This window comes from Capricornis sumatraensis, chromosome 19 (assembly GCF_032405125.1).
Source record: "Capricornis sumatraensis isolate serow.1 chromosome 19, serow.2, whole genome shotgun sequence".
NCBI lineage: Eukaryota > Metazoa > Chordata > Mammalia > Artiodactyla > Bovidae > Capricornis > Capricornis sumatraensis.
In genome coordinates, this window is record NC_091087.1 from 27,946,985 (window position 1) to 27,959,320 (window position 12,336).

The following is a 12,336-nucleotide window of genomic DNA, read 5'->3' on the forward strand; positions in this document are numbered from 1 at the left end:
GGTAAACAACCCCCCATCTGCACCACCAACAGCAAAGCCTGCTGCCATGTTCTGTCTGCTGTCTGCGACCCATGGCAGGGTGTTACTCCAGAGCTTGCTCCAGACACGGAAGATCCCCTATCCAATAAACCAAGGATGTCTCTGTTGCTGTCTCTGGGCTCTTCCTTCAGTCTCAAAGCTGGGCAACTACAAGGCTTGCCAGCCTGTGAAGTGCAGCCCAACATTTGAGATAGCAATTTCACTAAAAGCAGCACTAAACAAACTCAGGAGCAAAAATGCTCAAAGATGCCTACTCCCATATCAAAAGCACAGCCCTGGACTTCCCTGGCGGCACAGCAGATAAGAATTTGCTTGCCAATGTATTGGACTCTGGTTTGATCTCTGGTCCGGGAAGATTCCACCTGTCATGGAGCAACTAAGCCCACGTGCCACAACTACTGAGCCTGTGCTCTAGAGCCCGGGAGCTCCACCTACTGAGCCCACATGCCGCAACTATTGCAGCCCCATTCCTAGAGCCTGCGCTCTGCAACAAGAGAAACCACCACAGTGAGAAACCGCACACTGCAACTAGAGAGTAGTCCCTGCTCTCTGCAACTACAGAAAGCCCGAGAGCAACCACAAAGACTCAGTGCAGCCAAAAGAGAGCTACAGCCATCATTCCAAACTCAAGACATAAAAGTTAAATATGTGTCACTTTTCTACCATCAATTATACCTCAGTAAAGCCGTCATAAAAACAAACTACAGCCATCACCAAGACCAGATATAGGAAGTCAACATCATTATATGGCCTACACAGTCTGAAATATAAAATAAGCCCTTCATACTCCCCACAGATTTTGTTATTCAAAAGCTGGAAAATCATGTTTCTAAAATATTTCCTTATGTTTCCTAAAGTCAGACCTGAATGTAGCAATTCTGTGAACAAACAAAATCCACTGAATTGTGTACTTTAAAATGGTAAATTTAATGGCACGTGATTCCCACCCCCCACCCCCCCTTTCCTGGCTACACCTCAAGGCTTGTAGGATCTTAGTTCCCCAAAAAGGGATTGAACTTGAATGTCTGGAGTCCTAACCCACTGGATGACCAAGGAATTCCCTCATGGTATGAGAATTTCAACATTTATAATTTGGTGCAGTAAAAGTAAAGGACATCATAGGGAATTTCTCTAGGGTAAGGTGAAGCAGGGATGAGAAATATAGAAGAAAAAGAACAAAGCTAATTCCTAAAACAAACTGGAGAGCTCCTTTAGCATTTAAAAGAGAAAAATTACACACACACACACACACACACACACACAAACATATATATAAAACACCAACTGAAGATAATTTTATATGTTGAATGAGAACTGTTCCGCCAAAACAGCCAGAACTAAGCCAGAACTATGACTATCACATAAATTACCTTAGGCAATCCAATCTCGCCCATGGCATTCAACCACTGAATCACGTTATCAGTATGTCTGAAGTGAAGGCCAGTTGCCTAGAGCAAATGAAAGACCATTAGACATTGTTTGGCAATACTGAAGCAAATCCTAAATAAAAACTCTCCTTGTAAAAGCTTCTCTGTGAGACTTCACATGTCCCCTTAAACTTAAGGTCTATCTCTAGCATACATTCACATTTAATCCCTAGAAGCCAAAACCACATCTCAGCTCTTCTCAATGGAGTACCATCTGGAGAATCTTCTGAGTATGGTGTGCTCAACAGAACATGGTCTTTGGAATTCAATTATTCTGGATTCTGTTCCTTACGTGGCCATCTATTGGTGACACTGGGCAAGTCACTTCACCCTTTTGAGTCTGAGTTTCCCCATCTTTCATGGAGAAGGAAATGGCGACCCACTCCAGTATTCTTGCCTGGGAAATCCCATGGACAGAGGAGCCTGGCGGGCTACAGTCCATACAGTCATAAAGAGTTGGGCATGACTTACTGACTGACACTGTTACCCATCTTTAACATCTACTTTATGTCTGTCAGAAAGATTAACTGAGAAAATGTACATAAAACACTCAATGTGGTGTCTGGCAGGCAGAAGATACTCCCCAAATGAGGTTTTCTCATCCTACACATACAAACGTCCCCCTCTAAACCTCTGCACCTGTTGTTTTTTAGGAAGGCTCACTCTCAAGACAGGTAGAGGAGTAGGCTAATTGCTTTTACTGCTGCTGCAGTCTCCAGGCCTCTCATGTCTATCTGTTCTGCACACATTCTGTAAGCTCTTAACAGAACAACTCAGGAGGTATCTTTAGAATAACTACTTAGTTAACACTCCACACATAAACCTTTGCTTTTTAAAAAATTTTAAAATGAGGTTAGCATAATTCTTTCTTTATTTTTTGATTGCATTGTGCAGCATGTGGGATCTTAGTTCGCTGACCAGGGATTGGACCCACACCCCCTGCATGGAAGCATGGAGTCTCAACTCGTGGATCAGCAGAGAAGTCCCAAGTCTTTGCTTTTTGATGAGGGAAAGTTTCTATTTGGGATGTTAATTCTGGCTTAAGATCTATCGTTCCCTTGTTTTCCTTCGAAGTTAAACATAAAGCAAAAATCTTTCTTGACTCTGTCTTCATTGTTAATTCTCAGCTCTGACCCAGTTCTGACAGTTGACCCCTCATACATTTGCTCTTGGTTTTGTAATCTTCCACTATCTTCTACACTCATCCTTTTCTAGATAAGAGCTCGTACGAAAGCTCCCCACAAAAACTCTGTAGGCAATGGAATTTGGTCCTAGTCAACATCCCAACTTACTTAAAGTAGTCCTCTTTTTGAGGGTCCCAGGCCGCAAGAATCAAACACTCATCTCAATTTCTTAAAATCAGATCACTTTCCTACTTATCTTAAACTTCAATATCACGAGGTGATTTTCTTCCCTCCAAAGTTGCTAATGATTTTAATCTGTCAACAAATCTCAGAATTTGGTTAAAATTAAAGTAGTTATTCCCCTAGTTATCTCCTCGGCCTTCTAAGAAATAAAAAATTCATTAAGGACCATAAAAATTTCTCTATACAAATTACTGATTAGAATTGCACCAGGAATACAGTCAGCTCAAGTTCTTTTACGACTATATCTTGACTTTGCACTGAACTTTCTCCACTCTGCCAGGCATTTTATTTTGTTGGAACAAAGACATTTCCACATATTTCTCAGTAACTCTTTCATGGGATAAGGGATGCTAAACTTCTCTCTTTGATTTATGGAAACTGAAGCACCAAGCAGGGAAGGACTCACCTTGTATCTGGTCTGCTCTCGGTCATAGATCTTCTTCAGGGACACCACTTTAGGGGAGAAGAAGTTTCCCAGTTTGGCAAGGTAGACCCCATTCCTAAGCCCCTCTTCCAGTTCCGTGGTGGGAGGCAGATCTTCCCCAAGGCATGCTTCCATCCACCTGCACAGAAGGAGAAAGGACTTGAGAAAAGCGAGGGAAGGTCTGAACACTTTCCTCAGAGATCTCAAGCTTAATTTCCACTCTCTTTGGACAAGTTTATATCGAACCTAGGCAACATTCTTTAAAGATTCAACTTCAGAGGCTTCCCTGGTGGCTAAGTGGTTAAAGAATCCACCTGCCAATGCAGGAGACACGGGTTTGATCCCTGATCTGGGAAGATTTCACACGACTCTGAGCATCTGAGCCTGTGCCCCACAACTACTGAGCCTGTGCTCTAGAGCCCGGGAGCCACAATTACTGAGGTCTGAGCACCCTAGAACCCACGTTCTGCAACAAGAAAAGTCACTGCAATGAGAGAAACCCGTGCAGCAATTAGAGAGTAGCACCCCCCGCCCCGCCCCGACTTGCTGCAACTAAGAAAAGCCCGAGCAGCAGCGAAGACCCATCACAGACAAACATAAATAAATAAATAATTAAAAAAAAAAAAGATTAAGTTTCACATACATCCTTGTCCTGGCCCAGTCACACCTCAGAAGCCGGGAGCTGAGGAAAATTCCTGAGTATAAACGCCGCCCACTTCTCTGCCCTCCTTTCCTCTCCTGCAACAAGACGCCAGCTGGACCGGGTCCTCACTGCCCACGAAGCTCAACCCAGACCCTCTCCCTCACTCCTTCAGTTGCTCCTGAAGAACTCCTAAGAATAATCCTTTGTAACTGAAGCCACCATCTCTCAGCTGCTCAGAAACTTAAATTTGTAGATGAAGTTCTCTTCTGGTTTGAGAATTCAGCATTGACAGTGAATTTCTAGATTCAGATTTTAAAGCCGTTTGGGGGTTAACCAAAACAGTCAATCATCTCACCTAAAATACTTTAGGAAACTCCAATGGAACCAGTACAAATGAATTAAGTGTTTTTTTAAGAGGGGAGAGGAAGTTGGAAAGGAAAAGAAAACTCTACTGTCCACCTCAGATTCCCCTTATAAGATTTTAGGGAAGCCCAAGATAAAACCCTACTGGCTCAGATGGTAAAGCATCTGCCTGCAGTGCAGGAGACCTGGGTTCAATCCCTAGGTCAGAAAGATCCCCTGGAGAAGGGAATGGCAACCCACTCTAGTATTCCTGTCTGGCGAATTCCACGGACAGAGGAGCCTGGTGGGCTACAGCCCACGGGCTCACAGTCACTGGACAGAGCGACTAACACTTTCACTTTCAAGACAAAACAAAGCAAAATTTACTTGCATACATTTTCTACCAACAGAAATGTAGGTAACTAAAATACCATTCAGGGCAATGCTTTTAAACTTTTTTTTTGAGTCACAGAATCCTTGGAATATGTAAGGAAAGCTATATGCCTCCCCTCAAAAATGTACACATACCTAAGTTTATAATTTCAGAGATTTCATTGACTCCATATTGAAAACCCTTAATTTAAAATTATGCTACTCAAACTTTACAAGGCTATTCTTATCCCCATGTTCTTCACCACACCAGGGCAGTGGGTGGGGTGGGAAGAGGACCCCTATATGATGCCTGGTCTATTTCACTAGTGCTAAATATTTGAAAAGCCAAATGAAAAACACAAAAGAAAAAAGATACAGCAGACTGAAGTAAAAATTAGATTTACTGACAAATGAGACAACAGAAAAATTAAGCATTTATAATGTCAATTGATACATAAAGTTTAAATTAAAAGATAATAAAATTCCTTGTATTCCATCTTTTCAAACTTAGATTACCACTCAGAATCTTTAAAAAAAATAATAAAGGAAAGCAACAGTGGCCCCGCCTTTCTCAAGTTCTACAAAATAGTTATTCAACCTCACTTTCAAAACTATCCTGTTTCTAACTCAGCATAACATCTGACACTAAGTCGGTACTCAAATAAATATTAGTTGGATAGATGAATGGGCAAGAGAATTTTCTGGTTATTTCCTATATCCAATGATATTATGTTTTCTCCTCTGGATTTTCTTTTACTAGTAGAACTGAAATGTCACTAGAGGAAAAAGAAGAAACAAATTAATTTCCCAAGAGAGTTGCCACAGCAACTAGATACCAATTAGTAACAACTATAAAATCCAAACTATGCTTCTCCAACAGCGTAAAGACCAGGAGGGCAATGTGGGGAAGAATGTAGGTCCATGGTATGAAAAAGAGCTGTAGTCATCAGAAATAATCATCCCTCCAATGTTTTACTGCTGAAAAGGATACAGCAAACAGCTCCTGGCAACCCCTGCTCTCAGGAGGCAGTCTAACTTGTGTTCTCGTTAACAGGGACAAATCTGGAATAACTCGAAGCGAAACACAGTCCTTTACCACATAAGGGTGTAAAGAAAAGGTAATGTTTTCCTCTCAAAATGGAGAAGACTGGATAAACAGCTCACTAGTTCTTTTGCCTTGCATCAGAGCCAGCGACCAGGGCTCTGCAGGCTCTCCTCTCCTCTGAGACCACTAGATTACAATCACAGTAAAAGGAGGGACCACAGTCACACCCCCTACAATCCTTCTCTGCCTCCTCTTGTCTGACGACTCTAAACCAGTCCCGATTGAGGACAAGACTCGCAAGCTTTCTGGTGGAGGTGAATGCCCTGCGTATCACACAACTGTCAGGCCGAAAGAAAAGTCACCTGTGACCTGGTCAAAAAAGATAAAGCAGAGAGCAGGAGCTAGAATAAACAAGCAAAGCATACGAGGGTCTCTAAACAAGCCCCTAACTGCACTCCAGTTCCCTGCATGGCTCATCCTTCATTCTAAACTCTGCTCCACAGCAAAAGTATCATCTGGTTTGTTTATAAGCATAAAATTAGTTAAATGAGGACAAAATTATTTTGGAAAATTAAGAATATTAAATGACGTGCTATATTACTATCATTTTTAATCATAGCAGCAGTTTGAGTTCTACTATAATTCTGAGGAGATAACAACAAACCCACCCGTCCTCTCCAGCCCATCTGAGATTCCCCCTCTGCCACTAATTCAAAGAACCACAAAATGCGAGAGCAAGGAGCTGTTAGGACAAATCCCTTTGGGGTCTTCCCCCCAATATAACACACATCCATTATAGAAAACTACAAGAACTTTCTCATTATTTTATGAATATTTTCCATGTTATTATACAGTCTCTGAACACCCTGAGTCACATTAAAATTCTACTAAGTGCTTAATCAGTCACCTATCTTGGATATTTATAACATTTCTAAATGTTTTCAATTGTTAAATAATTCTCCAAGGAACATCTTTGTACACAATATTCTTCTGTATGTATAATTAACTGCTGAGGAAAGATCTTAGAAGTCTAACTCCAAAACAAAAGACGTTATTGACCAAAAGCTCACCCAAAGATTGTACCAATTTGCACAACCCTCTTGTTTTACAAATAAGAATTAAGGTCTATCCAAGGCTACCTGCTAGTTAGTGACAAAGGTGGGATAAGAGGACCCTGATTCCTAGTTTAGAATCCTTCTCACTAAACCACTATTGCTCTTACCACATCACCCCAGAAGCCTAACACGGCTGAGCTCCACAGAGCTGTCTAAACAGGACAGAGCTGTAACTCTCCCAAGCAGGAAAAAGACTGGTATCTCTGCACATTTTGTCCACTTAATAGGGTTTTAAATATTTCAGCTTAACTGTAAGTCCACCAGTATTTCTCAGCTCAGATACAAAGCTTCCTTATAACAGTTAAGCATTTAACTGTATAAGTTCACTTTAGAATAAATCTGCACATTGATACCTATCTTATGCCAGACACGAAAAAAATCAACTCAAAATGGGTTAAAGACTTGAACACTGTAAATCTGAAACTGTAGAACCCCTTTAAGAAAACATAGAGGGTAAGCTCCTTGGCATCAGTCTTGGGGACAATTTTTTTGGAGGGTTTGACATCAAAAGCAAAAATAAACAAGAAGGATCATATAAAATTAAAAAGCTTCTGCACAGCAAAGGAAACCATCAACAAAATGAAAAGGCAACCTACAGAATGGAAGAAAGTATTTGCAAATCATATATCTGTTAAGGGGTCAATCTCCAAAATATTTGAAGAACTCAACAGCAAAAAAAAAAAAAAAACCACACACACACACAAAAACCAACACTCCAATTTTTAAATGGACAGAGGTACGGAATAGTTTTCCAAAGGCATACAAACAATGAACAGGTAACTGAAAGGATGCTCAGCATCATTAAATCATTAGTTCTGTTCAGTCGCTCAGTCGTGTCCAACTCTTTGCAATCGCATGAATCGCAGCATGCCAGGCCTCCCTGTCCATCATCAACTCCCGGAGTTTACCCAAACCCGTGTCCATCGAGTCAATGATGCCATCCAACCATCTCATTCTCTGTCGTCCACTTCTCCCGCTGTCAATCTTTCCCAGCATCAGGGTCTTTTCAAATGAGTCAGCTCTTCACATCAGGTGGCCAAAGTATTGGAGTTTCAGCTTCAACATCAGTCCTTCCAATGAACACCCAGGACTGATCTCCTTTAGGATAGACAGGTTGGATCTCCTTGCAATCCAAGGGACTCTCAAGAGTCTTCTCCAACACCACAGTTCAAAAGCATCAATTCTTCAGTGCTCATCTTTCTTTATAGTCCAACTCTCACATCCATACATGACCACTGGAAAAACCATAGCCTTGACTAGACGGACCTTTGTTGGCAAAGTAATGTCTCTGCTTTTGAATATACTATCTAGGTTGGTCATAACTTTCCTTCCAAGGAGTGAGCGTCTTTTAATTTCATGGCTGCAATCACCATCTGCAGTGATTTTGGAACCCCCAAAAATAAAGTAAGCCACTGTTTCCACTGTTTCCCCATCTATTTCCCATGAAGTGATGGGACCAGATGCCATGATCTTAGTTTTCTGAATGCTGAGACAACTTTTTCACCCTCCTCCTTCACTTTCATCAAGAGGCTCTTTAGTTCATCTTCACTTTCTGCCATAAGGGTGGTGTCATCTGCATATCTGAGGTTATTGATATTTCTCCCGGCAATCTTGATTCCAGCTTGTGCTTCCTCCAGCCCAGCGTTTCTCATGATGTATTTGGCATATAAGTTACATAAGCAGGGTGACAATATACAGCCTTGACACACTCCTTTTCCTATTTGGAACCAGTCTGTTGTTCCATGTCCACTTCTAACTGTTGCTTCCTGACCTGCATACAGATTTCTCAAGAGGCAGGTCAGGTGGTCTGGTATCCCCATCTCTTGAAGAATTTTCCACAGTTTATTGTGATCCACACAGTCAAAGGCTTTGGCATAGTCAATAAAGCAGAAATAGATGTTTTTCTGGAACTCTCTTGCTTCTTCCATGATCCAGCGGATGTTGGCAATTTGATCTCTGGTTCCTCTGCCTTTTCTAAAACCAGCTTGAACATCTGGAAGTTCATGGTTCAAGTATTGCTGAAGCCTGGCTTGGAGAATTTTAAACATAACTTTACTAGCATGTGAGATGAGTGCAATTGTGCGGTAGTTTGAGCATTCTTTGGATCGCCTTTCTTTGGGATTGGAATGAAAACTGCCCTTTTCCAGTCCTGTGGTCACTGCTGAGTTTTCCATATTTGCTGGCATATTGAGTGCAGCACTTTGACAGCATCATCTTTCAGGATTTGAAATAGCTCACCTCCACTAGCTTTATTCATAGTGATGCTTCCTAAGGCCCACTTGACTTCACATTCCAGGATGTCTGGCCATGGGTGAGTGATCACACCATTGTGATTATCTGGGTCATGAAGATCTTTCTGTACAGTTCTTCTGTGTATTCTTGCCACCTCTTCTTAATATCTTCTGCTTCTGTTAGGTCCCTATCATTTGTCCTTTATTGAGCCCATCTTTGCATGAAATGTTCCCTTGGTATCTCTAATTTTTTTTGAAGAGATCTCTAGTCTTTCCCATCCTATTGTTTTCCTCTATTTCTTTGCATTGATCGCTGAAGAAGGCTTTCTTATCTCTTCTTGCTATTCTTTGGAACTCTGCATTCAGATGCTTATATCTTTCCTTTTCTCCTTTGCTTTTTGCTTCTCTTCTTTTCAAAGCTATTTGTAAGGCCTCTTCAGAAAGCCATTTTGCTTTTTCGCATTTCTTTTTCTTGGGGATGGTCTTGATTCCTGTCTCCTGTACAATGTCATGAACCTCCATCCATAGTTCATCAGGCACTCTATCAGATCTAGTCCCTTAAATCTATTTCTCACTTCCACTGTATAGTCATAAGGGATTTCATTTAGGTCATACCTGAATGGTCTAGTGGTTTTCTCCACTTTCTTCAATTTCAGTCTGAATTTGGCAATAAGGAGTTCATGATGTGAGCCACAGTCAGCTCCCAGTCTTGTTTTTGCTGACTGTATAGAGCTTCTCCATCTTTGGCTGCAAAGAATATAGTCAATCTGATTTCGGTGTCGACCATCTGGTGATGTCCACGTGTATAGTCTTCTCTTGTGTTGTTGGAAGAGGGTGTTTGCTATAACCAGTGCATTCTCTTAGCAAAACTCTATTAGCCTTTGCCTTGCTTCATTCTGTACTCCAACGCCAAATTTGCCTGTTACCCCAGGTGTTTCCTGACTTCCTACTTTTGCATTCCAGTCCCCTATAATGAAAAGGACAGCTTTTGGGGGTGTTAGTTCTAGAAGGTCTTGTAGGTCTTCATAGAACCATTCAACTTCAGCTTCTTCAGCATTACTGGTTGGGGCATAGGCTTGGATTACCGTGATATTGAACGGTTTGCCTTGGAAACGAACAGAGATCATTCTGTCATTTTTGAGATTGCATCCAAATACTGCATTTTGGACTCTTTTGTTGACTTATGATGGCTACTCCATTTCTTCTGAGGGATTCCTGCCCACAGTAGTAGATATAATGGTCATCTGAGTTAAATTCAACTATTCCAGTCCATTTTAGTTCACTGATTCCTAGAATGTCGACGTTCACTCTTGTCATCTGTTTGACTACTTCCAATTTGCCTTGATTCATGGACCTGACATTCCAGGTTCCTATGCAATATTGCTGCTTATAGCATCGAATCTTGCTTCTATCACCAGTCATATCCACAACTGGGTGTTGTTTTTGCTTTGGCTCCATCTCTTCATTCTTTCTGGAGTTATTTCTCCACTGATCTCCAGTAGCATATTGGGCACCTACTGACCTGGGGAGTTCCTCTTTCAGCATCCTATCTTTTTGCCTTTTTATATTGTTCATGGGGTTCTCAAGGCAAGAATACTGAAGTGGTTTGCCATTCCCTTCTCCAGTGGACCACATTCTGTCAGATCTCTCCACTATGACCCGTCCATCTTGGGTGGCCCCATATGGCATGGCTTAGTTTCATTGAGTTAGACAAGGCTGTGATTCCAATGCAGGGACCACAGGTTCGATTCGTTTGGGGAACTAAGATCCCACAAGGTGCACAGTGTACCACCAAAAAAAAAAAAGTAATAATTTCAATAAGCTCAGACTCCTGCATCTTCCCATATGTAGAAAAACACTAAATTTGTTAACCTGAGATGTCTGGGTGGTGGTGGTGGTGTTGATAGCAGTAATCTTATGATGTTCTGACTACCTGAGCATTTTGGGCTTTTTTTCCCAAAAAACTCTCATTTTTTCCTGGCTCCTCCCTTACCTCTTTGAAACAGTCCTTCTGAGCTATCTGAGAGGCTGTCTCTTGGGTTTAAGTAAGCCTAATAAAACATAATTCTCAACTTTCAGATTGCACTTTTTTTTTCTAGTCAACAGTGGGAATATAAATTGGTGTGGCCACTATGGAGGCAATATGGACATTCCTCAAAAAACTAAGAACAGAACTGCCTTCCATCCAGCAGTGCCTCTGCTGGGTATACAGACGTCCCTCGGTATTAACAGGGCAGTTTCAGGACCAAAACCTTGGACTCAGGTAAGACCCCAAATCCAAGGATGCTCAACTCCTGTATATAAAATGGCATAGTATTTGCATACAACCTAAGCACACCCCCCCCATATACTTTACATCATCTGTAGATTACTCATGATACCTGATACATTGTGAATGCTATGTGAATTATTGTGAATACAACGTAAATGCTATGTAAATAACTGCTGCCAAGCAGCAAATTCAAATTTTGCTTTTTGAAACTTTTCAGAATTATTTTTTCTCTGGATATTTTCAACCCACAGTTGACTGAATCCATAGATGCTGAACCTGCGGATACAGAGGAATGACTGTATGTCCAAAGGAAATGAAGACAGAATATCAAAAATATATTTGCACTCTCACAATCATCACAACACTATTCACAACAGCCAAGATAGGGAAACAACCCAAGGACCCACAAATGCATGAATGGATAAAGAGGTTGTGATACATGTACTGTTGTTGTTGCTTTCAGTCACTTGTGTCTGACTCTTTGTGACCCCCATGGACTGCAGCACACCAGGCTTCCCTGTCCTTCACCATCTCCCAAAGTTTGCTCAAACTCATATCCATTGAGTTGGTGATGCTATCCAACCATCTCGTCCTCAGTCGTCCCCTTCTCCTCCTGCCTTCAATCTTTCCCAGCATCAGGTATGCATATACATACAAAGAAATATTATTCAGCCATGAAAATGAAGGAAATCCAGCCACTTGTGACAACATGGACAGAGCTTGAGGGCAGTATGCTAAGTAAAATAAACCAAAGGGTATAAAAAAAATACTGTATGGTATCAATCACATGTGGAATCTGATAAAATACATAAAGTCTAACTTTTAGTGCTTGCCAGGAGGTAGGGCCTGGAGAAAATAGGGAGAGATTGGTAAAAGGATGCAAACATACACCTGTAAGATGAATAGGGTCTGAGGCTCTAACATAAAACACAGTAACTATACTTGATAACACTGTATTGTTTAAGTGAAAGAGAGCAGAACCGTAAATGTTCTCACCAGAAAAACAAAGAAAAAGATAAACATGTGAGGTGATGGATATGTTAACTAGACAGAGGAAAT

The 12,336-nt window shown here is 41.3% G+C and overlaps 1 protein-coding gene across 1 annotated transcript in view; it reads right to left on the reverse strand.

Moving 5' to 3' along the window:
* Window positions 1-12,336, reverse strand: part of IQGAP1 (IQ motif containing GTPase activating protein 1) — a 110,825-nt gene that overhangs the window by 69,440 nt on the left and 29,049 nt on the right. The window contains exons 3-4 of the mRNA XM_068991560.1: window positions 3,240-3,396; window positions 1,410-1,487 (exon numbers count right to left, since the gene is read on the reverse strand). Coding sequence (XP_068847661.1) covers window positions 1,410-1,487; window positions 3,240-3,396 — 235 coding nt within the window. The remainder of the gene's footprint in view (window positions 1-1,409; window positions 1,488-3,239; window positions 3,397-12,336) is intronic.